Below are 23,279 nucleotides of genomic sequence, written 5' to 3' on the forward strand. Positions count from 1 at the left end.
GGAACACCATAGCTGTCTTGGGCACCAAGTGGTGGGGCAAATAGCTCAAATATAATTATAGAGCGTACAAGAATTCTTTGAACAAAACTTGTCAAGGCATGTGGAACAAGTCCAAAATTGAGTTTGCCCCACATTGGAAAAAGTGGTCATACTTGCTGCCTTCTTTGAGATACCAGCTTACTACTAGTGAATTTCACAGCCAGGTACTAGGGAGCCAAAAGGACTGCCCTCCATAATGTTGACACGCAGCACTGACTACACGATTTGGGACACTCTTTGGTAAATCTCCTCCTGCAAGACTTCTAACTCTGAAGAGTTGCAACGCTGCCCATCTTCCAATTCCACAATGAAGCAAAAAAAAAATTGCGCCACTGTTACCTCTGCGTTTTCAGTAAGGTGCAGTCGATTCAATTGTACAATTAATAATTATATATTCTGTACACCACTCCCTCCAGGATAGCTTCTCTTTTGCTTACATCCTCATCATGTTGGGCGTGAAGAGAAGGCAAGCAGCGATAGAAAACTGGGCACAGATTAGGGTTACACAAGACTCAAGATTGGGGTTAAAGTTGGACACACATTGTTGCAATATTTGCTGCAGGCATCAGATTTTGCAGCTGGAGAACTAGTTTGCCCATTTGTAATTGGCCCTTGCAGTACTCGTTTAGCTGGAACCCAGTTTAAAACAAAAAACCCTCCACTAATACTGCAGGGCATCTTTCATTAGATACTGCAGTGTTAGGAATTTGAGATATTCAAGATGGAGATAGAGAGATATTTCAAAAGTCAAGAAGTTGTGTTACAGGGAACTGGCACAGAAGAGAAGTTGAGGGTAGCACGGATTAGGCACGCCATGAGTTTAGGAGTATGCAAAAAGGACAGTATGACTAACTTTAAGTTTTTCAAACAAAAACTTCACATCCAAAAAATTAACCACTCGTCTGCATGATTGCTGTTTGACTTGCTTAATGCTGTCAGAAATTTCTTGCTTGTTCTGATTTCCAGCAAGTACGTTTTCTTTTCAATCTTACTATATTCCAGTGCCATCTTTGTGATGTCATTTACTTCCAGATTGGGGCAGACAAGCCAAGGTGACAACAGGAGTACAAAGACCATCTTTCCAATAATGAGCCATTAGGTAAATTAGAAAGAGAAATTGTATTCATTTAAGCAGCCCCTGGTTATATCAGGCCAGCTCGAAGGGCCGAATGGCCTACTCCTGCACCTATTGTCCATCTCCAATGCAATACTTAAATGGAACCACCGCTTTGGTAAATGCAACTTTTGACACTTTGCGCTCAGCAAATCTCCAGCAGCAAATGCAATTGGCAATCTGAAAAAACAACATTGACTGAAGATGGAACGTAGCCTGGATGTTAGAATTCTCTCTGTTCTATGAACATTACCATGGAGCTAGACAAGCAAATGGATATTTTATTTAAAAGAACGAACCTCTTCCTCAGCACTGCAATGTAGCGCCATTTCAAAGCTTCCATTTCAGTAAAATGATTGGAAGCTGGAGAGCAAACGACCGAGGCACGTGTGTAAAAGAAGCGAAATGGGCCAAGGAAATATGCAAAGTGCACTCAGCTATAATAATGAACATTTCAATAAGGTAGAACCATATTTAGCATCTGAATTTTATGAATGTTTCAAAAAAAAAATTTAAATACAAAAACCATTTTATAAAACTTGCAGCCTTATGGGGAATTGAAACTTACATTATCGACACACAAACATGCAAGAAATAGCACAAGACAGTCAGACTGTGAATCCAAGGAACCCATCAAACGTTTTGGAAAGCAAAATGTGGCTTGCCGGCATAGAAACCATGAAGACGTTCTTTCAGTGTCTGCACAACTTTTAATCTACAAGTAAACCTGGATCCAGTAGTCTTCCTGTGCACACGTTTACAAGCTGATTTTACGGTATGTAACTTCAGAGGTAATGGAAAAAAGTGGTTGGATATTCCAGTCTGTAGCTAACTCATGACCCTGCAAAGCCTTTCCACCATATACCGGGCACGCCAGGAGTATGAAAGAATCCTCTCCACTTCACTGGATGAGTGCAAGTGCAACACCCAGGCCAAAGCAGCGTGGTGAACTGAAACCACATCCACCACCCCAACATTCATTGCTTTTACCAACTACACACAAACAATAGACAATAGACAATAGGTGCAGGAGTAGGCCATTCAGCCCTTCGAGCCAGCACCGCCATTCAATGCGATCATGGCTGATCACTCTCAATCAGTACCCCGTTCCTGCCTTCTCCCCATACCCCCTCACTCCGCTATCCTTAAGAGCTCTATCCAGCTCTCTCTTGAAAGCATCCATCGAACTGGCCTCCACTGTCTTCTGAGGCAGAGAATTCCACACCTTCACCACTCTGACTGAAAAAGTTCTTCCTCATCTCCGTTCTAAATGGCCTACCCCTTATTCTTAAACTGTGGCCCCTTGTTCTGGACTCCCCCAACATTGGGAACATGTTTCCTGCCTCTAATGTGTCCAATCCCCTAATTATCTTATATGTTTCAATAAGATCCCCCCTCATCCTTCTAAATTCCAGTGTATACAAGCCTAATTGCTCCAGCCTTTCAACATACGACAGTCCCGCCATTCCGGGAATTAACCTAGTGAACCTACGCTGCACGCCCTCAATAGCAAGAATATCCTTCCTCAAATTTGGAGACCAAAACTGCACACAGTACTCCAGGTGCGGTCTCACCAGGGCCCGGTACAACTGTAGAAGGAACCGTAGAAGAATCACAATGTGCTTCATCTACAAAAAACACTGCCAATGATGCTTCAACGCTGCATCCCAAACCCATGACTTCTAACACCAAGTACAATGGCAGAAGAAACAAGAGAACTCCAGCAACTCTAATGCACATACCTCCGAGAATCAGAAACCTATTGCTGACCCTTGATCATAACTCTGTGTACATCGTGCAACTCCCTTCTCAAAAGCACTGTGGGAGCGCCATCACCAAGGAATTGCAGTGGTGGCTGCTCACCACTACATTCAAGAGGCAATTCAGGATGGAAATAAATGCTGCCCTTGCCAGTGACACCCATAATTATGGAGGGAAAAAATGCTAACTCTCAACCAATAAACTAAAGAGATGGGTTTTGCCCATGGTGGCAGGCCTACAAAAGTCAATGCAAAAAGTTCAAACTGCAACAGTGTAATGCTATGTGCACAGCAGCTTCAAATGGTACAAAGTGCCAACATGGTCTAATTGTTAATTATCCGTGTTGAGGGAAAGGAACCAGCTAGAACTGGCAGCTTAAAATGCAAATGTACAATCACCCAGACATACCAGCCTCTCGCAATCAGTTTCTGCTTTCTGACGACGTTTCATCTCAACGTCAACTTGGTTACGAGCGTGCTTCAGCTTAACATCAAGGGCACTCCGCTCTGTTTCAGCTTTGGTTAGGCACTCTGCAGCACAGGACAGTTCCCGCTGAGTTTTATGCCACTTTCGTCGGCACTCTTCAAAGTTCTTAGCCAACTGAATAAATTCTGCAAGGAAATATTCACAGATATATCAGTTTTCCTTTTTTGTTAAAAAGAGGTTTTGCCAAAATCAAGATTACTGTTCATTAATAAGAAACATCCCTATTGATACATTTTTATGTTGATGTAAATTTGACTCGAGTGCTATTTAAAATTAATTTACCATTTTATTCCCCAAAAGGAAGTTAAAATATATACAGCACTGTCAGAACTTAAACATGTTCTGTGTAAGAAGGAACTGCAGATGCTGGTTTAAACTGAAGATAGACACAAATAGCTGGAGTAACTCAGCGGGACAGGCAGCATCTCTGGAGAGAAGGAATGGGTGACGTTTCAGGCTGAGACCCTTCTTCATGTTCTGGATGGGACATAGACAATTATCCCAGTTTCATTTACATTCCACCATCTCTCGTCAATCTGCCCTTAATTCTTTTTCTGATGACTCTTTTATATCACCAATTTTTACCCCTTGAACTTTGAGCCCAACGCCTTGTAAATGGTCTACACTGGGGGCAATTCCAGCTCACCGGCACAACTCCACAGATTCAAGATGAGTCGGGTCATGAAGAGATATATTCAAGCCACAAACAATTCTAGCAGGTATGCAGGAGAAACAACTTAGGGAGTTTGGAGGAGGTGGGAAGTAAGTACTAACACAGCACGAGTCATTGATTTGAAAAACCAGCACGTGGATGAATGAGTGCACATCAGCTAGGGCTACTACATGGGGATTCTGGGACCAAGGGAGGCATTTGATTCAAACAAATGAAAAGTTGAGCATTAATAAGTGTCTATTAATTGCATTGGACTGATACAAAAGTTGTGCAATGGTAAGGGGGTCAGCTACCCTTTAGCGACCGTGGAAATTAAAGATTTGAATCAAGCAATATAGGGAAAGAGAAAGCACCGAAGGCAGAGAAAAAAATTGACGATTAATCTGCCTCAAGGCGGCTCATTTCTGCTTGTATTTAAGTTTTAAGGCACAAGTAAGTTACAGATTTGAAAAAATAAAATACAAGTTACATTCTCATTTGGTATTAAGGTGATGAGATTTGACACAAGAAACATCAATCCATACATTTCAAAAGAATTAATTACTTTAATGCTATAACTATCTTGAACACATCACTAAGCAGAGATTAACCCATCCCATTGATTTTACACCTGTATTCTCAGTGTCCAAAATTTCACTGATCACTCCCATACTTCATTATGGTCAAGGTAAACATGCTTACGAGGTTCAATTCCTTCATTTAGTACTTCCATCTGTCGGAGCATCTGCTCAAACATCCCACGTGGAGTCACCTTTGTGGATTCCATTGTCCTGAGATGAAAGCATTAGTTTTACAAAATAATGCAACAACAATTGACAGCTTTCACCATGAAATATCTCCTTGCAGATACAAGGATCATAAGGAGGGGAAAAAGGGTCAAGTCTTGGAAATAACACTGCATAAAGGGGCACTGGTGGATGTAGAATACTGAAGTTTGCCAGAAGATATTTAATAGGGCACCATATCAGTTAAATGGGATTTCATGTTATTTTTAATATCTTTATACCAACGCAGCCCTATCATCCCCGTCAAGGTGTTGTTGTATTCTTCATTAGAGATTCCAAGATTGCCCCCAAGCATTGACATCAGGTTAGATAAGAAACAAGCCATGAAGTGGACACAGTAGTGGCAAATGATATAGATGCCAAAGAAATAGAGCTGCAGATGCTGGTTTATACCAAGGCTACACACAAAGTGCTGGAGTAACTCAGTGGGTCAGGCAGCATGTCTGGTGAAAATGGATAGGGGCCATTTCAGGTCAGGACTCTTCTTCAGAATCTGAAGAAGGGGAATTCTCTGCCTCAGAAGGCAATGGAGGCCAATTCTCTGAATGCATTCAAGAGAGAGCTAGATAGAGCTCTTAAGGATAGTGGAGTCAGGGGGTATGGGGAGAAGGCAGGAACGGGGTACTGATTGAGAATGATCAGCCATGATCACATTGAATGGTGGTGCTGGCTCGAAGGGCCGAATGGCCTCCTCATGCACCTATTGTCTATTGAAACGTCACTTATCCTTTGGTATAAACCAGCATACGAGAAAGAGTGAGATTGTTTTTAGGTTTTTCCAGCCAAGAAAGGGGAATGTTATTTAAATGGTGCATAAAGGAGATGTAGAGGGATCAGGGGGTCCCAGTGTACGATCTGCAAAAGGCAAGAATGCAGGTACAGCAAGTAGGAAAGCCAACATTATGCTTATTGCTAGGGGACTCCAATGCAAGAGTAGAGAGGTTAGACTTCAGTTAGAATGGACAGTGATGAGACTATGTCTGGAGTACCATGTACAGAAGGTAGACACAAAATGCTGGAGTAACTCAGCGGGTCAGGCAGCATCTCTGGAGAGAAGGAATGGGTGATGTTTTGGGTCGAGAGCCTTCTTCAGACTACACATTTTGTCCGTACCATGTACAGAAATTGTCATAAGGAAAGGTGCGAATGCTTTGGAAGTCATTCAAATTAGGTTTACTGGACTCGTACCTAGAATGGCTGGTTACCTTATGGAGGAACAGGTTGGGTAGTCATAAGGTAGATTCAGAACATTTCTCCCCAGTATGGAAATGTCAGACTAGACGGCATTGCTTTAAGGTAAGAGGGGCAAAGTTTAAAGATGTGGGGGGGGGGGTGGGTGCCTGGAAAGCTCTGCCAGGGCAGTGTTAGAGGCAGATACAATAGTTACGTACAAGAGGCTTTTAGATAGGCACATAGATATGCAGGGAATGAAAGGATGTGGATCACGTGCAAGCAGATAAGATTAGTTTATCTTGGCATCATGTTGGACACAGATGTTGTGGGGCAAAGGGCCCGATTCCAATGCTGTACTGTTCCATGTTCTAGGCTTGAGGCCACTGCAAAGGACCTCTCTGTAACACCAGGTCATGAGGGGCTTTGAGAGTGAATGTGGAGGGAATGTTTCTTCTCATGGTACAATGTCACCCTTGATCACTTGCGATTGATCATCACAAGTTTATCAAAATGTATTTGGCTGCATCTAATCAAATTTGTCTCTTAACATGACTAAAATCTTGGCAAATGAATTGCTATTTCAGCGTTTAAAAGTGAAGACACCATGATGTTCTTGTCACCCCTTGCCTTGAGCTTAAGGGGGGGGGGGGGGAGGATCACCATTTAAAAAGGATTGCCTGTTTGAGAGGCTTTAGTTGAGGAATGGTTGATGGAATTTAATACAGACAAGTGTGAGGTCCCTTTTAGAATATTGTGTTCCGTTCTGGGCACCATGTTTTCGGAAAGATATTGTCAATTTGAAAGAGTTCAGAAAAGATTTACAAGGATGTTGCCAGGACTAGATGGTGTGAGCTATAGGGAGAGGTTGAGTAGGCTGGGTCTCTATTCCATGGAGCACAGGGGGATGGGGGATCTTACAGAGGTGTACAAAATCATGAGGAATAGATCGGATAGATGCAGAGTCTCTTGCCCAGAGTGGGGGAATTAAGGACCAGGGAACATGGGTTCAAGGTGAAGGGGAAAAGAGTTAATAGGAATCCGAGGGGTAACTTTTTCACAAAAGGGTGGTGGGTGTATGGAACAAACTGCCAGAAGAGGTAGTTGAGGCTGGGACAATCCCATCGTTTAAGAAACAGTTAGACAGGTACATGGGTAGGACAGGTTTGGAGGGATATGGACCAAATGCAGGCAAGTGAGACTAGTGTAGCTGGGACATTGTTGGCCAGTGTGGGCGAGTTGGGCTAAAGGGCCTGTATCACTCGATGACTCCATAAGATTATCTTTCAGATAATTTTTAAATTTTAAGTCGTCAGTATGATTTTTTTTTACAGCAGGTGTAAATAGATATTTGATAATCAAGAGTGTAGGAAGGAACTGCAAATGCTGGTTTAAACCGTAAACCCAAAAAGCTTGAGTAACTCAGCGGGACATGCAGCATCTCTGGAGAGAAGGAATGGGTGATGTTTTGGGTTGAGACCCTTCTTCAGACTCCAGTTGAAAGGATACCACAAGTAGGTGAGAATGCAGAGTTGCAATTACAACCGGATCAGCTATGACCTTATTACATGGTGGGGGAGACTCGAGGGTTCAAGTGGCCTATTGTTACCCTCAATGCCCATGTTATTCAAAAGGCTTAATTTTAAACTTGGCTATTCAGGTGAATGTTTACCTACTTCCCGTCTCTCCCATTGCTCAAAGGCAATAGTTGGCTGGAAATCTCAAATGCAAGATATTCAGCTTAATTGAATAAAAGAAAACTCCAGATGGTCCCTTGAAAAATATTATAAAATGGCTAACTGCCCAAAGCTGGAGATCACAGCTGTTCAGCAGCACCTTCTGCAGATCAAGGAATTCTAGCTCAAGACAAGGATGACAACGTGGAACATTAACTTTAAAACAGCAAGTCATTTCTGACAAGACTTCAACTGTAATAACACAAATTTGATTTGATGGTGAGATGAAAATAATTTCCAGTGACTAATTGGATACAGACCAACGGGATCAATGGATCTTTCATTCGACCAAAGACAATCCCAGTTCAAAAATATTCAGCCAACGCTTTGAAACTGAACAAAAGCAACTCTCTCATCTGTTCAAAAATACAACGGCGCTGAACGACAATTGGACAGAAGCCCAAGTTAAACTGTTAGCGGATGAGAAAACGCACTCGGCAAGAATGTGTAACTGGTGCCTCTCAGATGCCACATAGAAATAAAGCATGCCTGCAACAAGCTCAAACTCAGCAATTACACAAAAGTATTAAATACCAGACCTTCTCCAGTCCCCTCTGGAACCCAGTATGATGACAACCCCAGAACTAAAGTATTATAAACTGAAATTCCACACCAAGACAAGACTGCTGATTTATCATTTTGTTCCATACTGTACGGTGTCCTTTCACCACCATGTCCACCTCCCCACACACACACCTCCCCTCCCTACCCATCCTCTTTTCCCCACCACCCCCCTCACCCCTGTGAAACCCCATTCCCCTGCCACTTTGACATCAGCGCTGGGGGCGGAAGGGCAGCCGCGTCTGCACGGTCGGTGTGCTCCGGGTCAACGCGGACAGCTCCGGGCAGCTCCTCGCCCATCCCGACCTTGCAACCGCTGCCCCGGCCCGGGCGCGGCTGAGCAACGGTCGAATTGTCGCGACGATGGAAGGAAGGAAGGAAGGAAGGAGTGGGGGGGGGGAGGAGGGAAGAAGGTCGCCAAAGCCGACGAACACCGTGATTTTACCGGGATCTGGGGAAAACACAACCAAAGGAATTTAAAACGTGAGGGGGAGAGTGCAGCAGTCACAGCGGCAGCCCCCGCTCCAGGGCCAGTACTCAACTGTGGCAGCAAGGATGGAGGCGCCGATGCGATGGAAAGCCGGCGGCAGGACGGGATTTTAATTTGGGGGGGGGGGGGGGGGTAAAAAAAAAAATCCCTCATCCATCCACGGAGCTAAAGTCAACATTTGTTCCTTAGATCTGCCTCCCCGGGGCGCCCCCATACCTGGCGGGTCCGGCTGCTGTCCACTGCGCGCTCTCTCTCTGTCGCCGCGGCGCTCCGACCCAGCGGCCGTTATTTTTTTGTTGCGCGGGGCCGATTTGAAATCTCCCCCAACGGCCAATCAACGGGCGCGCTTGCGTGGAGCCCGCCTCTGCCCGACGAGTGACTTTTATCGCCCGATGCGCGGCGTCACCGCCCGCCTCTGCCTGACGCGTGGCGTGACCGCCCGACGCGTGACATCAATGCCCGCTTCTGCCCGACGCGCGGCGTCAACGAACGACACGTAACGTCTCTGCCCGACGCGTGGCGTCACCGCCCACCTCGCGACCGACGACACGTCAACGACAGGTTCACCTGAGCGCCGAGTGGGTGGTAGGCGTTGCTTGACATGTGCAGGAAGGAACTGCGGATAGTCACAGAGTGATACAGCGTGGAAACAGGCCCTTCGGCCCAACTTGCCCACACCGGCCAACAGTGTCCCATCTACACTAGTCCCACCTGCCTGCGTTTGGTCCATATCCCTCCAAACCTGTCCTATCCATGTACCTGTCCAAGTGTATCTTAAACAATGGGATAGTCCCAGCCTCAACTACTTCCTCTGGCAGCTTGTTCCATACACCCACCACCCTCTGTGTGGAAAAGTTACCCCTCGGATTCCTAGATCAGATGCTGGTTTACACCGAAGCTGGACACAAAATGCTGGAGTAGCTCAGCGGGTCAGGCAGCATCTCTGGAGAGAAGGAATGGGTGACGTTTCGTGTCGAGACCCTTCTTCAGGGTCGACTCCGAAACGTCACCCATTCCTTCTCTCCAGAGATGCTGCCTGTCCCGCTGAGTTACTCCAGCATTTTGTGTCCAGCTTGTGCTTGATATAGTGAGTCAACATTACCCCAAAATAACACTATTCTTGTTCGTTTGTGCATTTGTGAATGTTCTTGGTTTGTAATTTTTTTAAATAAACAAGGTTCCACCCCCACAAAATAAACTTTATTCAGAACAGTTCAAAAGGTCATGTTATTGTCATTGTAATTAATTTATTTCCCACGTTTCGGGTGAATAAATACCTTCGATTTGTACCAGCATCCGCAGTTATTTTCTTACACTAATTTATTTGCCAAGTATAGGAGCAGAATTAGGTCATCCAACCCATCGAGCCCACTCCGCCATTCAATCATGGCTGATCTATCTCTCCTTCCTAACCCCATTCTCCTGCCTTCTCCCCATAACTCCTGACACCCGCACTAATCAAGAATCTATCTATCTCTGCCTTAAAAATATCCATTGACCACGCCAACCAATGTGCCTCATCTACAGTTGTCCTGTCTGCCTGCGTTTGGCCCATAATCCTTCTAAGTAAAACATGATGCAGGTCTATAGTTCTTTGGTTCGGCTGCATTTGGAGCATTGAGTGCAGTTCTGGTCGCCGCATTACAGGAGGAATGGAGGATTTGGCGAGGGTACAGAAGAGATACTTGAGAGGGGCCGATACTTGAGCGAGGAGCAGAATGAGCGAGGAGTGCACGCTGGGAGTATCCCGGGGAGCACCGAGGACCCGCCCGGAAGTTCCAGCTCTTCCATCGGAGACCGGGGACTTACCCAGTAGGCCCGCCCCACCCGCTGTGGCGTTGGCCCGCGTTGCAGAGCACAACCCGCCCTGTAGAAGCATAGAAAATAGGTGGAGGACAAGGCCACCAGCGGGCCACAGCGGGGGGGGGCGGGCCTACTGGGTAAGTCCCCGGTCTCCGATGGACGAGCTGGAACTTCCGGGCGGGTCCTCGGTGCTCCCCGGGATACTCCCAGCGTGCACTCCTCGCTCATGTGGTGTACCTCGACTTTCAGAAAGCCTTCGACAAGGTCCCACATAGGAGATTAGTGGGCAAAATTAGAGCACATGGTATTGGGGGTAGGGTACTGACATGGATAGAAAATTGGTTGACAGACAGAAAGCAAAGAGTGGGGATAAATGGGTCCCTTTCGGAATGGCAGGCAGTGACCAGTGGGGTACCGCAAGGTTCGGTGCTGGGACCCCAGCTATTTACGATATACATTAATGACTTAGATGAAGGGATTAAAAGTACCATTAGCAAATTTGCAGATGATACTAAGCTGGGGGGTAGTGTGAATTGTGAGGAAGATGCAATAAGGCTGCAGGGTGACTTGGACAGGTTGTGTGAGTGGGCGGATACATGGCAGATGCAGTTTAATGTAGATAAGTGTGAGGTTATTCACTTTGGAAGTAAGAATAGAAAGGCAGATTATTATCTGAATGGTGTCAAGTTAGGAAGAGGGGATGTTCAACGAGATCTGGGTGTCCTAGTGCATCAGTCACTGAAAGGAAGCATGCAGGTACAGCAGGCAGTGAAGAAAGCCAATGGAATGTTGGCCTTCGTAACAAGAGGAGTTAAGTATAGGAGCAAAGAGATCCTTTTACAGTTGTACCGGGCCCTGGTGAGACCGCACCTGGAGTACTGTGTGCAGTTTTGGTCTCCAAATTTGAGGAAGGATATTCTTGCAATTGAGGGCGTGCAGCGTAGGTTCACTAGGTTGATTCCCGGAATGGCGGGACTGTCGTATGTTGAAAGGCTGGAGCAATTAGGCTTGTATACACTGGAATTTAGAAGGATGAGGGGGGATCTTATTGAAACGTATAAGATAATTAGGGGATTGGACACATTAGAGGCAGGAAACATGTTCCCAATGTTGGGGAGTCCAGAACAAGGGGCCACAGTTTAAGAATAAGGGGTAGGCCATTTAGAACGGAGATGAGGAAGAACTTTTTCAGTCAGAGAGTGGTGAAGGTGTGGAATTCTCTGCCTCAGAAGGCAGTGGAGGCCAGTTCGTTGGATGCTTTCAAGAGAGAGCTGGATAGAGCTCTTAAGGATAGCGGAGTGAGGGGGTATGGGGAGAAGGCAGGAACGGGGTACTGATTGAGAGTGATCAGCAATGATCGCATTGAATGGCGGTGATGGCTCGTAGGGCTGAATGGCCTACTCCTGCACCTATTGTCTATTGCCATTCGGCCCTTCGAGCCAGCACTGCCATTCAATATGATCATGGCTGATCCAAAATCAGTAGCCCGTTCCTGCTTTCTCCCCATGTCCCTTGATTCCGTTAGCCCTAAGAGCTATATCTAACTCTCTCTTGAAAACATATACAGATGTCAACTTATCTATATCGGCGAAACCAAGCGCAGGCTCGGCGATCGCTTCGCTGAACACCTGCGCTCGGTCCGCATTAACTCAACTGATCTCCCGGTGGCCCAGCACTTTAACTCCCCCTCCCATTCCCAGTCTGACCTCTCTGTCATGGGCCTCCTCCAGTGCCACAGTGAGGCCCGCCGGAAATTGGAGGAGCAGCACCTCATATTTCGCCTGGGCAGTTTGCGGCCCGGTGGTATGAACGTCGACTTCTCCAACTTCAGATAGCTCCTCTGTCCCTCTCTTCCCGTCCTCCTTCCCAGATCTCCCTCTATCTTCCTGTCTCCACCTATATCCTTCCTTTGTCCCACCCCCGACATCAGTCTGAAGAAGAGTCTCGACCCGAAATGTCACCCATTCCTTCTCTCCCGAGATGCTGCCTGACCTGCTGAGTTACTCCAGCATTTTGTGAATAAATCGACATATACAGTAAATTGGCCTCCACTGCCTTAATGTAGCAGAGAATTCCACAGATTCACAACTCCCTGGGTCCTAAATGGCCTACCCCTTGTTCTGACCGCTGTTTCTGGACTCCCCCAACATCGGGAACATTTTTCCTGCAGGCCCAGGTCGGCCCAGCCCGCCCGCGGCAAACCCGGGACTCGCCCTCCGCGGATGGTGCGCCAGAACCGTGGACCAGAACCAGCCCGATTGAGGGCCCACGGGAATCCACCTGGAGGGCCGGTAAGCAGACCGGCTGAGGGAGGGAGTGCGGTGCCTCGACGGGGGAGTGGACCGCTGGTGGCCCTGCAGTTGCCTGGGGCACCGCTCGAAGAGGCCGCGCATGTGGTCCGCACGCAGCCTGCAGCGGCGGAGGACACCAACAGCTGCGCTTGGCCAGGCCGACCTTGCAACGTCGCCATGACAACGGGCCTTCATGGTCAGGTCAAGATCCCCGCACTTACAACAACTGGGACTTGGAAATGGCGCCAAACTGGCGACGCTGTACACTGTCAGTGGACTGCTGCTATACATTTGTCCCCTGTCTGAGATGCTTATCGAATATGTATCCAAGTGCTTATATATACTGATACTTGTACTGAACTGTAAGAAAATAACTGCAGATGCTGGTACAAATCGAAGGTATTTATTCACAAAATGCTGGAGTAACTCAGCAGGTCAGGCAGCATCTCAGGAGAGAAGGAATGGGTGACGTACTGAACTGTGTACAAAAATGAATTTCACTGTACCTGTACAGGTGACACATAAAGTACTTGGATCTCCAAATTTGAGGAAGGATATTCTTGCTATTGAGGGCGTGCAGCGTAGGTTCACTAGGTTAATTCCCGGAATGGCGGGACTGTCGTATGTTGAAAGGCTGGAGCGATTGGGCTTGTATAAACTGGAATTTAGAAGGATGAGGGGGGATCTTATTGAAACATATAAGATAATTAGGGGATTGGACACATTAGAGGCAGAAAACATGTTCCCAATGTTGGGGGAGTCCAGAACAAGGGGCCACAGTTTAAAAATAAGGGGTAGGCCATTTAGAACGGAGATGAGGAAGAACTTTTTCAGTCAGAGAGTGGTGAAGGTGTGGAATTCTCTGCCTCAGAAGGCAGTGGAGGCCAGTTCGTTGGATGCTTTCAAGAGAGAGCTGGATAGAGCTCTTAAGGATAGTGGAGTGAGGGGGTATGGGGAGAAGGCAGGAACGGGGTACTGATTGAGAGTGATCAGCCATGATCGCATTGAATGGCGGTGCTGGCTCGAAGGGCTGAATGGCCTACTCCTGTACCTATTGTCTATTGTCTATTGATTACAGGGTATTAGATGCAGGGAGACGTTAGGCAAAATTGAATTGTTTTCTCTGGAACATCAGAGACCTGATAGAACTGTATCAATTTGTGAGAGGCATTGGTAGGGTAGATGTTCGAAATCTTTTTACCAGTGTGGAAACATCAAAGACTGGATGAAGGGGGACCTGCTGTGTGTGTGTGTGTGGGGGGGCTGCTGCCACGTGCGGACAGAAGATAAAACTGTTCAATGAACTTTTTGTTGTAAACTACCCAAGCAGAATATGAGGTGCTGTTCCTCCAGCTTGCGTCAGGAAGAGTCTTTTGCATACGGCGACACAGTGGTGCAGCGGTAGAATCGCTGCCTCGCAGCGCCAGAGACCCGGGTCCGATCCTGACCACGGGTGCTGCCTGTACGGAGTTTGCACGCTCTCCCCGTGACCTGCGTGGCTTTTCTCCGGGTGCTCCGGTTTCCTCCCACACTCCAAAGACGTACAGGTTTGTAGGTTAATTGGCTTCTGTAAATTGTCGCTAGTGTGTGTAGGATAGTGCTGGGGTATGGGGTGATCGCTGGTCGGCACGGACTCGATGTGCCGCAAGGTTTGTTTCCATGCTGTATCTCTAAAGTCTAAAGTAAAGTTTATGGACTATTCCCTATCTGACCAGTAGCAGTGCTAAAGCAATCCCTAAAGGAGTTTAAATACTGTTAGTCCAGCTGTACACTGTTGAGACAAGACTCGATCACGTTGCATCAATAACAAAACCCGACATGGATTTTAATCTTTAGCTTGTTCTCTTTAGGAACTGAAAGATATACTGGGACAGGAAAGGAAAAAAACAAGGTTATTTTGCGGCACAATGTACTCATTGCGATCAGAAGAATCAGAATCAGAATCAGAATCACCTTTATTTGTCATCCAAAAAAACAAGTCTTTTGGACGAGATTTCGCCACCCACAGTCCAACAGTAAGAGCAATAAAATAAGCAATTACACAACCACAAACCAACACAAAAGAAACATCCATCACAGTGAGTCTCCTCCAGTCCCCTCCTCACTGTGATGGAAGGCCAGAATGTCTTTTCTCTTCCCCTGCCGTCTTCTCCCACGGTCAGGCTGTTGAAGTTGCCACGTTCCAGGCCGCGCCAGACGGTGAAAGGTCCGCAGCGGGCCGACCCAAGCCCCGCGATCCAGGGCTGGCGAACACGCTGCCGCTGCCGGAGCTTCCGATGTCGGCATCCACGCGGCCCAGGTGGAGGCCGCCAGCTCCAGGTGTTTGGCCGATGGTAGGCCGCAGCGGGAACGGAGACACGGCCCAGAAAGCAAAGGTCGGGTCTCCGTTTGGAAGAGACAAATTTACAATTTTACAGTCCCCCCCCCCCCACACATAGTACACAACCACAATAAACACCACATCACATCTAAACACTACAATTAAGACAAAAAACAACAAAAAAACACAAAGACAAACGGACTGCAGGTAAGCCGCAGCTGCTTGGGCAGCGCCGCCATTTTGCAGATATGCAGCATTTTGCAGAATAATGTGTTTACAATGCGGATAAGACATTGTACTGACATTCGTCTTCATTAGCAAGGCTTACGCGCAGATATGTGTGTCTGGGGACAAGTCTGCAGGATGTTATAAACTCAAACTGCAAAGCTTGAAAATTTGCAACCACACCTTTTGAACATTGTGTTCCAATCCCGGTCTCACCTCACATGCTGAAACATAGAAAAAAGGTGCAGGAGGAGGCCATTCGGCCCTTCGGGCCAGCACCGCCATTCAATATGATCATGGCTGATCATCCACAATCAGTACCCCGTTCCTGCTTTCTCCCCATATCCCTTGATACCCTCAGCCCGAAGAGCTCTATCTAGCTCTCTCTTGAAAACATCCAGTGAATTGGCCTCCACTGCCTTCTGTGGCAGGGAATTCCACAGATTCACAACTCTGGGTGAAAAAGATTTTCTTCATCTCACTCCTAAATGGCCAAAGCCTTGTTCTTAAACTGGGACCCCAAAAGTCGCAAAAATGTATTTTATATTTTTGCCATGGTTCAAACTTTAGAATCTACTAAACCAAGTGGACCCGTTGGGCCCAAACCTCTCCTGCATTGGTGCAGCACCCTCTCCTCCCCCCTACTCCATCCCCCTCAACTCCCCTTATCCCTCCCTCCCTCCCCCTCCCTCCATCGCCCCCTCCCTCCCTAGGAGATAGATTTAAACTTTAAAATGTGAATAACTTAAAGAATATAACACCAATTTCAATGAAACTTCTTCCATTATCACCAAAGGGACGACGGTGAGTTTTAGGTGGGCCTAAAATTGTCGCACTATCGTGTACTGTTTTAGCTTTAGTTCAGGAACAAACAAACAAGAGTTTTAGTGTATAGTTGGCAACATGGAAGACCACTCACAGGGGAACTAGTTTATGGTAGAGCAATATTACACAAAACATAAATTGTGGCCATATCGTGATTCACTGAAATAGGTGAAAGGGAGTGAAGAAAGCTCAGAGCAAACTATGGAGGTTGCCTTCAGAACCTAGCCTCAGGTTGATTAAATTTCATTGAGTGCAACTTCTAGCAAACTCAATGGCAAGTGAGTGGAAGGCCGTGTGTGTTTTCAGTAATTAAAACAAAAATGAGCAACCTGCAACCCAGTTGGTCGTGGCTTGGCATTGCACACGTGGGTGGAGTGGAGGGAGGAGAGGGTCATGAGGCTGAAGCAAGAGCCGAATGAAAATAGATTCAGTTCTCAGTTTAATTTATTGTCACGGGTACCGAGGTACAGTGAAAAGCTTTTGTTGCGTGCTAACCAGCCTGTGGAAAGACAAGATGGGCGCAAAATGCTGGAGTAACTCAGCGGGACAGGCAGCATCTCTGGAGAGAAGGAATGGGTGACGTTTCAGGTCGAGACCCTTCTTCAGACTGATGTCAGGGGAGTGGGGGGTACATAGATAAGGAAGTGTATAGATAAGGAAGTTTAAGATGTGAAAACAGGACAAAGGGAATGGAGATCAGGGAAAATGTAGAATTGGTTAGATGGGAGAAAAGGTAATACATGATTACAATTGAGCCATTTACAGCGAATGCAGCGCCGGAGACTCAGGTTCGATCCTGACTACGGGTGCTGCACTGTAAGGAGTTTGTACGCTCTCTCCGTGACCTGCGTGGGCTTTCTCCGAGATCTTCGGTTTCCTCCCACACTCCAAAGACATACAGGTATGTAGGTTAATTGGCTGGGTAAATGTAAAAATTGTCCCTAGTGGGTGTAGGATAGTGTTAATGTACGGGGATCGCTGGGCGGCACGGACTTGGTGGGCCGAAAAGGCCTGTTTCCGGCTGTATATATATGATATGATATGATATGATAAGGGAATACCGTTTAGTGCAAGGTAAAGTCAGCAAAGTCCGATCAAGGATAGTCCGAGGGTCACCAATGAGGTAGATAGTAGTTCAGCACTGCTCTCTGGTTGTGGTAGGACGATTCAGTTGCCTGATAACAGCTGGGAAGAAACTGTCCCAGAATCTGGAGGTGTGCGTTTTCACACTTCTGTACCTTTTGCCCGATGGGAGAGGGGAGAAGAGGGAGAGGCCGGGGTGAGACTGGTCCGTGATTATGCTGCTAGCCTTGTGGGGTATAATTGGAGTCAATGGAAGGGATGTTGGTTTGTGTGATGGAGAGCAGAAGAGGTTGAAGTTTTAAGATACCTGGAACGTGCTGCCAGGATTGGCGGTGGGGGCAGATACAATAGTGGCGTTTCAGAGACTTTTGGATAGGCACATGGATATGCAGGGAATGGAGGGGATATGGATTATGTGCAGGCAGATAAGAGGTGGTCTTGGCATCATGTTCGGCACAGGCATTGTGGGCTGAAGGGCCTGCTCTTGCACTGTACTGCTCTATGTTCCACGTAGCAGTAAACATGTGAGAAAACAGTAACAGTGGAACGTAGGTTGTGTGTGTTCCAAATAAATAACAGCCCCATTGTCTTGAACTTGTTGATGCCAGTCCAAGGATGACTCAGTTGTGTTCCACAGCTAGTATATGGACAACGCAGACAGGCAATTAACAGATGTCCGGAAAGTCAATGCATTAAACACACAACTGTGGATAATTGACTGCCATTGAAATGACCCCTCCACAACTACGTAGGAGCAGTATCAATGACAATATCAGGATGGAAGTGTCAAGTTGAAAGTGCACCTTCCAGTACAGTAAAACAGCAGCATCATTGGTTGTAGTGGGGTATAATTACTGTGTGATGGGTGCTTTTATAAATATGACACAGGATTTATAATGGAAATTTAAAATTAGAACCAAATGTGTGCATTTTCACCTGGTCCAATTACCCAACCTGTGCCTCGCACACCAAAGAAAGACACAGAGTGCTGGAGTAACTCAGCGGGTCAGGCAGCATCTGTGGAGAACATGGATAGGTGACGTTTCACAGAGTGCTGGAGTAACTCAGCGGGTCAGGCAGCATCTGTGGAGAACATGGATAGGTGACGTTTCACAGAGTGCTGGAATAACTCAGCGGGTCAGGCAGCATCTGTGGAGAACATGGATAGGTGACGTTTCACAGAGTGCTGGAGTAACTCAGCGGGTCAGGCAGCATCTGTGGGGAACATGGATAGGTGACGTTTCACAGAGTGCTGGAGTAACTCAGCGGGTCAGGCAGCATCTGTGGAGAACATGGATAGGTGACGTTTCACAGAGTGCTGGAATAACTCAGCGGGTCAGGCAGCATCTGTGGAGAACATGGATAGGTGACGTTTCACAGAGTGCTGGAGTAACTCAGCGGGTCAGGCAGCATCTGTGGGGAACATGGATAGGTGACGTTTCACAGAGTGCTGGAGTAACTCAGCGGGTCAGGCAGCATCTCTGGAGAACATGGATCGGTGGCGATTTGAGTCGAGACCCCTCTCAGACTGAGAGTCAGGGGAGAGGGAAACTAGAGGTATGAAAAGGTACAGAACAAAGCAGACTGCTCCGATGGTCAAAGAGCCCACAATGGTCTATTGTTGGCCGAGAAGGTGAAAACAAAGGGATAAGAACAGTGAAACTAGCAAGATGATTAGGGTGGGGGATGGTCTAAACTTGGACTTGACTCTGAGGATCGTCAGTATTAGACCAATTCATTGATTTTGGCTTTCAGCAGGCATCAGACAGATGTGGTAGACCGGTTTCTGACCTACGTTGCCTTCGAAGATGGCCCTCGGTTAACAGTCTTTAATTTACCATTGTGCCACTCACAACAGAACAAAAAACATCAGTCCAGACATTTGAATGGGGAGTGCATAAAATCTACATTCACTATTACACTAATCAAAGCCGCATTAGGGGTACTACAGCTCATCTCAGCTAGCTGAGAAACTAAAAATCGCCAGCATTCTTGATCTTTATCGCTGCCTGCCGGAAGGTGTGGGTGTGAACACTGTTCACATGTAAACAAATTGCACCCTTCTATACATGTGTGTGAATGATGTGCATTGTGCATGTGTCTCTGTGTGCTTCAGGTGATGATCGCGTTGGATATAGCTGTCTCAGATCAACCAGCTCTCAATGTATATATGCTTATCCATCTAAAAACGGATGTAGAAACATAGAAAGTAGGTGCAGGAGTAGGCCATTCAGCCCTTCGAGCCAGCACCGCCATTCAATATGATCATGGCTGTTCATTCTTAATCAGTACCCCGTTCCTGTTTTCTCCCCATATCCCTTGATTCCGTTAGCCCGAAGAGATAAATCGAACTCTCTCTTGAAAATATCCAGTGAATTGGCCTCCACTGCCTTATGTGGCAGAGAATTCACAACTCTCTGGGTGAAAAAGTTTTTCCTCATCTCAGTCCTAAATGGCCGACCCCTTATTCTTAAACTGTGACCCTTCTGTTTTAGGCGGGTCCTCAGAGGACTGGTGACCCCCAATGGAAATTTGCCTCAACGCAGGGTCTGCACGTTCAGATCAAACGATATGGAGAATGGGAGGGAGCGGCACGGTGGCGCAGCGGTAGAGTTGCCGCCTTACAGCGAATGCAGCGCCGGAGACTTGGGTTCAATCCTGACTACGGGTGCTGTCTGTACGGAGTTTGTACGCTCTCCCCGTGACCTGCGTGGGTTTTCTCCGAGATCTTCGGTTTCCTCCCACACTCCAAAGACGTACAGGTTTGTAGGTTAATTGGCTGGGCAAATGTAAAAATTGTCCCTAGTGGGTGTAGGATAGTGTTAATGTGCGGGGATCGCTGGGCGGCGCGGACCCGATGGGCCGAAGGGCCTGTTTCTGCGCTGTATCTCTAAAAAAATAAAATAATAATCTGCCCTCACTCTCCAATAGGCGTGGGTAGTCCAACCAAGTTTCGGCTCCTTGGGGATTTTGTTCAAATGTCCCCTATGGTGTGATGGTACTGTAACAAAGCCGTTAAGACGCATTTCTGGGTGTTTATGTCCAATTTCTGGCAGGGAAATTATACCTTCGCTCATGAGATGTACTGAATATAAGTGCAACTGTTAAACAAAACCACATTTTATTAGTAGATTTGTCTATTTTTAATAGTTTTTATAGGAGAGTTTACAGAGAATGGAAGGCTTAAATTGAAAGCTGGGAATTACATTTCGTGAGGGGGGGGGGGGGTCGTAAAATAGCATACTCCATCATTGTACCACTTTGGCCAGCAGGACGTCGCAGTTCACACTGGCTGACGGGAGACATTGAAATCCGAAAACTCTTCAGCATTAAATACCTGGAGGCAACTGATCTCGGTGCTTTACTGATAAAGCTCACTGGTTTATGGAACAGCCAGGCTAAAATATGCAAGGAAGATACAGTATATTGCAGATTAAGGCAATAAATGGTATTATTTCAAAAATGGATCACTCGATCGAACAGAAAATCATTGGCTTCAATGCAGACTGGAAGCCAAGTGTGCTGTTGCCACAGTGCTATGTACGTGGGTTGTACCAGCTCCCTATCCCACCCCCTTACCAATATCCACTCTCTTTTCCTTAAAGAAGCTGAGATCTTTGGTGGGGGGCACAGACTCTCCATCAGCTGGTCAGGAGCAGATCACAAACTATTTCATGCAATATCTCCGTATGAGCTCTTTGTTCAGCCAAATGTGACCCAGATCCCATAAAAGAGGCCACGTCAATGAATATTTCAGTGGATTCCCTGCCTCGCACGTTTGTGGGTTCGAACTGCTGGCTGTTTAAAAAAAAAAAAGAAAAACTGAATCCAAAATTGAAATCCCAGAAGCCTTTAAATATTGTTGCCAAAATCCACTGTTCCATTGGATACACGAATTCAACAAACACTGCAGGACTACAGCAGCCAATCAACCCACAACACATAGTGCATTCATTTATTACAGAGTGGGAAGAAACAGGAATTGGAAAGTTTTGAACATTTTAGCTACAAAACAGGTCTAAATTGTTAATGGGGGCTGGTGATTCACCTCTGATTGAAGAAAAGTACGCCGTATGAAGTGCTACGTCTAACTGCATAACACATTTTCTTACATGTATCGAAATAAAGCTACTTACAACTTCGAAAAACAAAAGATGCAACACATTTGTTTGTCCATTTTCCAAAGTAATGGTACAAAGCACGACTAAACTATTTCCTTAAGTACAATACTCAGGCTACTTTGAAATCCCAACAGAACTTTTACACAAGAACTGTATTTCTGAACTGAAGTTATTTCAGTGAAGTGTCTGTTCGACCTTAAACTGAGATTTGACTTTTGTTCTGCATGTTATCGTGGCAAAGTATTCCAAATTTTTCAAGGTCTCCAATGCTACATCTACACTTGCTTTCCTTGAATTTTAGTGGGTGTGAGACTCCTTATGGACCTCCCCTTCCTCTTGGCCCATGACCCCACCTGAAAAAAAAGTTGATCAACAGATCAAACGTTTGGAGTACCAAACGATTGAGGAGTGTGTGGCATGTGTGATACCTTCAGAAGGCAACCTATGCAACATTATTCACTGAGTAGTTAAGAGCCTTTAGACTTTAGAGATACAGTGGGGAAAACAGGCCCTTCGGCCCACCGAGTCCGCGCCGACCAGCGATCACCCCGTACACTAAACTACGCGCACTAGGGACAATTTTATAAATTACCAAAGACAATTAACCTACAAACCTGTACGTCTTTGGAGTGTGGGAGGAAACCGGAGCGCCCGGAGAAAACCCACGCAGGTCATGGGGGAACGTACAAACTCCGTACACACAGCACCCGTGGTCAGGATCGAACCCGGGTCTCTGGTGCTGTGAGGCAACAGCTCTGCCCTTGCCCAAAGGATTACAGAACGGGTACAGCAAATAAAGAGGCCAATTTGTTACTTTGAGTTCGGAGCAACTGTACATAAGAGCAACCCTCACCCCCCCAGATCCTCTCCCCAGAGGCCTGCAAAGTCTTTCCCTTCATGTAGATAAACATCTCCTGTTGAATGCTGCAATTGAATCTGCTTCCACTACTCCCACCGGTAGTGCATCCCGGACTCCAGCCACTCACTGTGTAAAAATGGTTTCACCTCGGCTCAATTTTGGTTGTTTTAACAATCACTTTCATTCCGTGTCCTCTGCTCTTGACTCCTCTGTCAATGGGAAGGGTGTCTCTCTTTACTCCGTCCATATCCTTGATGATTTAAAATTCCGACATCTGATCTTCTGGGAAACTCCTTTGTTCTAAGGAAAACAATACTAGTTTCTCTCGTCTATCTGCATAACTACCTCCTGGGGTCATTTGGGTAAATCTCCCCTGCATCCTCACCAAAGTCTTCACTTATTTCCTTAATTATCTCCTTGTTACCGTCAGGCAGACGATACAGGAGTATGGCTGCGCGTACCACCACACTTAAGAACAGTTTCTACCATCAGGCCATCAGGCTTCTGAACTCATAAACACATTTCAAATCATATATGTTGATTATTTTTAATATTGTCTTTTTAACTATTTTTAATATTGTCCTTTTACCTTACTAATGTCATTTTTTAATCTTATTTATCCTTGGAATATTACTGCTGAGGTGACCCGTTGTCTTGTCAAATACATTTCATTGTACCGTTGACCCAGTGCCAACCTACATATGACAAATAAATGTATTATTATTATTATTATTAAGTGTGGCATTCAGAATAGAAGGCAACTGGAGTTCAGTTTAGTTTGGAGATACAGCATGGGAACAATCCCTTTGGCCCACCAAGTCCACACCGACATAGCACTATCCTGCACATTAGGGACAATTTACAATTTTACTGAAGCCAATTAACCTACAAATCTGCACTTCTTTGGGGTGTGGGAAGCAACCGGAGCACCCGGAGA

The 23,279-nt window shown here is 46.3% G+C and overlaps 1 protein-coding gene across 2 annotated transcripts in view; it reads right to left on the bottom strand.

Annotated features, from left to right (window-relative positions):
- Nucleotides 1-23,279, bottom strand: part of racgap1 (Rac GTPase activating protein 1) — a 109,781-nt gene that overhangs the window by 23,058 nt on the left and 63,444 nt on the right. Inside the window, exons 1-3 of one of the 2 annotated variants that reach the window (XM_078431421.1) lie at nt 9,032-9,085; nt 4,755-4,843; nt 3,323-3,525 (exon numbers count right to left, since the gene is read on the bottom strand). In XM_078431421.1, the coding sequence (XP_078287547.1) occupies nt 3,323-3,525; nt 4,755-4,839 (288 nt within the window). In that variant the 5' untranslated portion in view covers nt 4,840-4,843; nt 9,032-9,085. Of the gene's footprint in view, nt 1-3,322; nt 3,526-4,754; nt 4,844-9,031; nt 9,086-23,279 lie in introns of those variants that run through there. The other variant, XM_078431417.1, reaches the window with a different exon arrangement.

Source organism: Rhinoraja longicauda, chromosome 42 (genome assembly GCF_053455715.1).
Source record: "Rhinoraja longicauda isolate Sanriku21f chromosome 42, sRhiLon1.1, whole genome shotgun sequence".
NCBI lineage: Eukaryota > Metazoa > Chordata > Chondrichthyes > Rajiformes > Arhynchobatidae > Rhinoraja > Rhinoraja longicauda.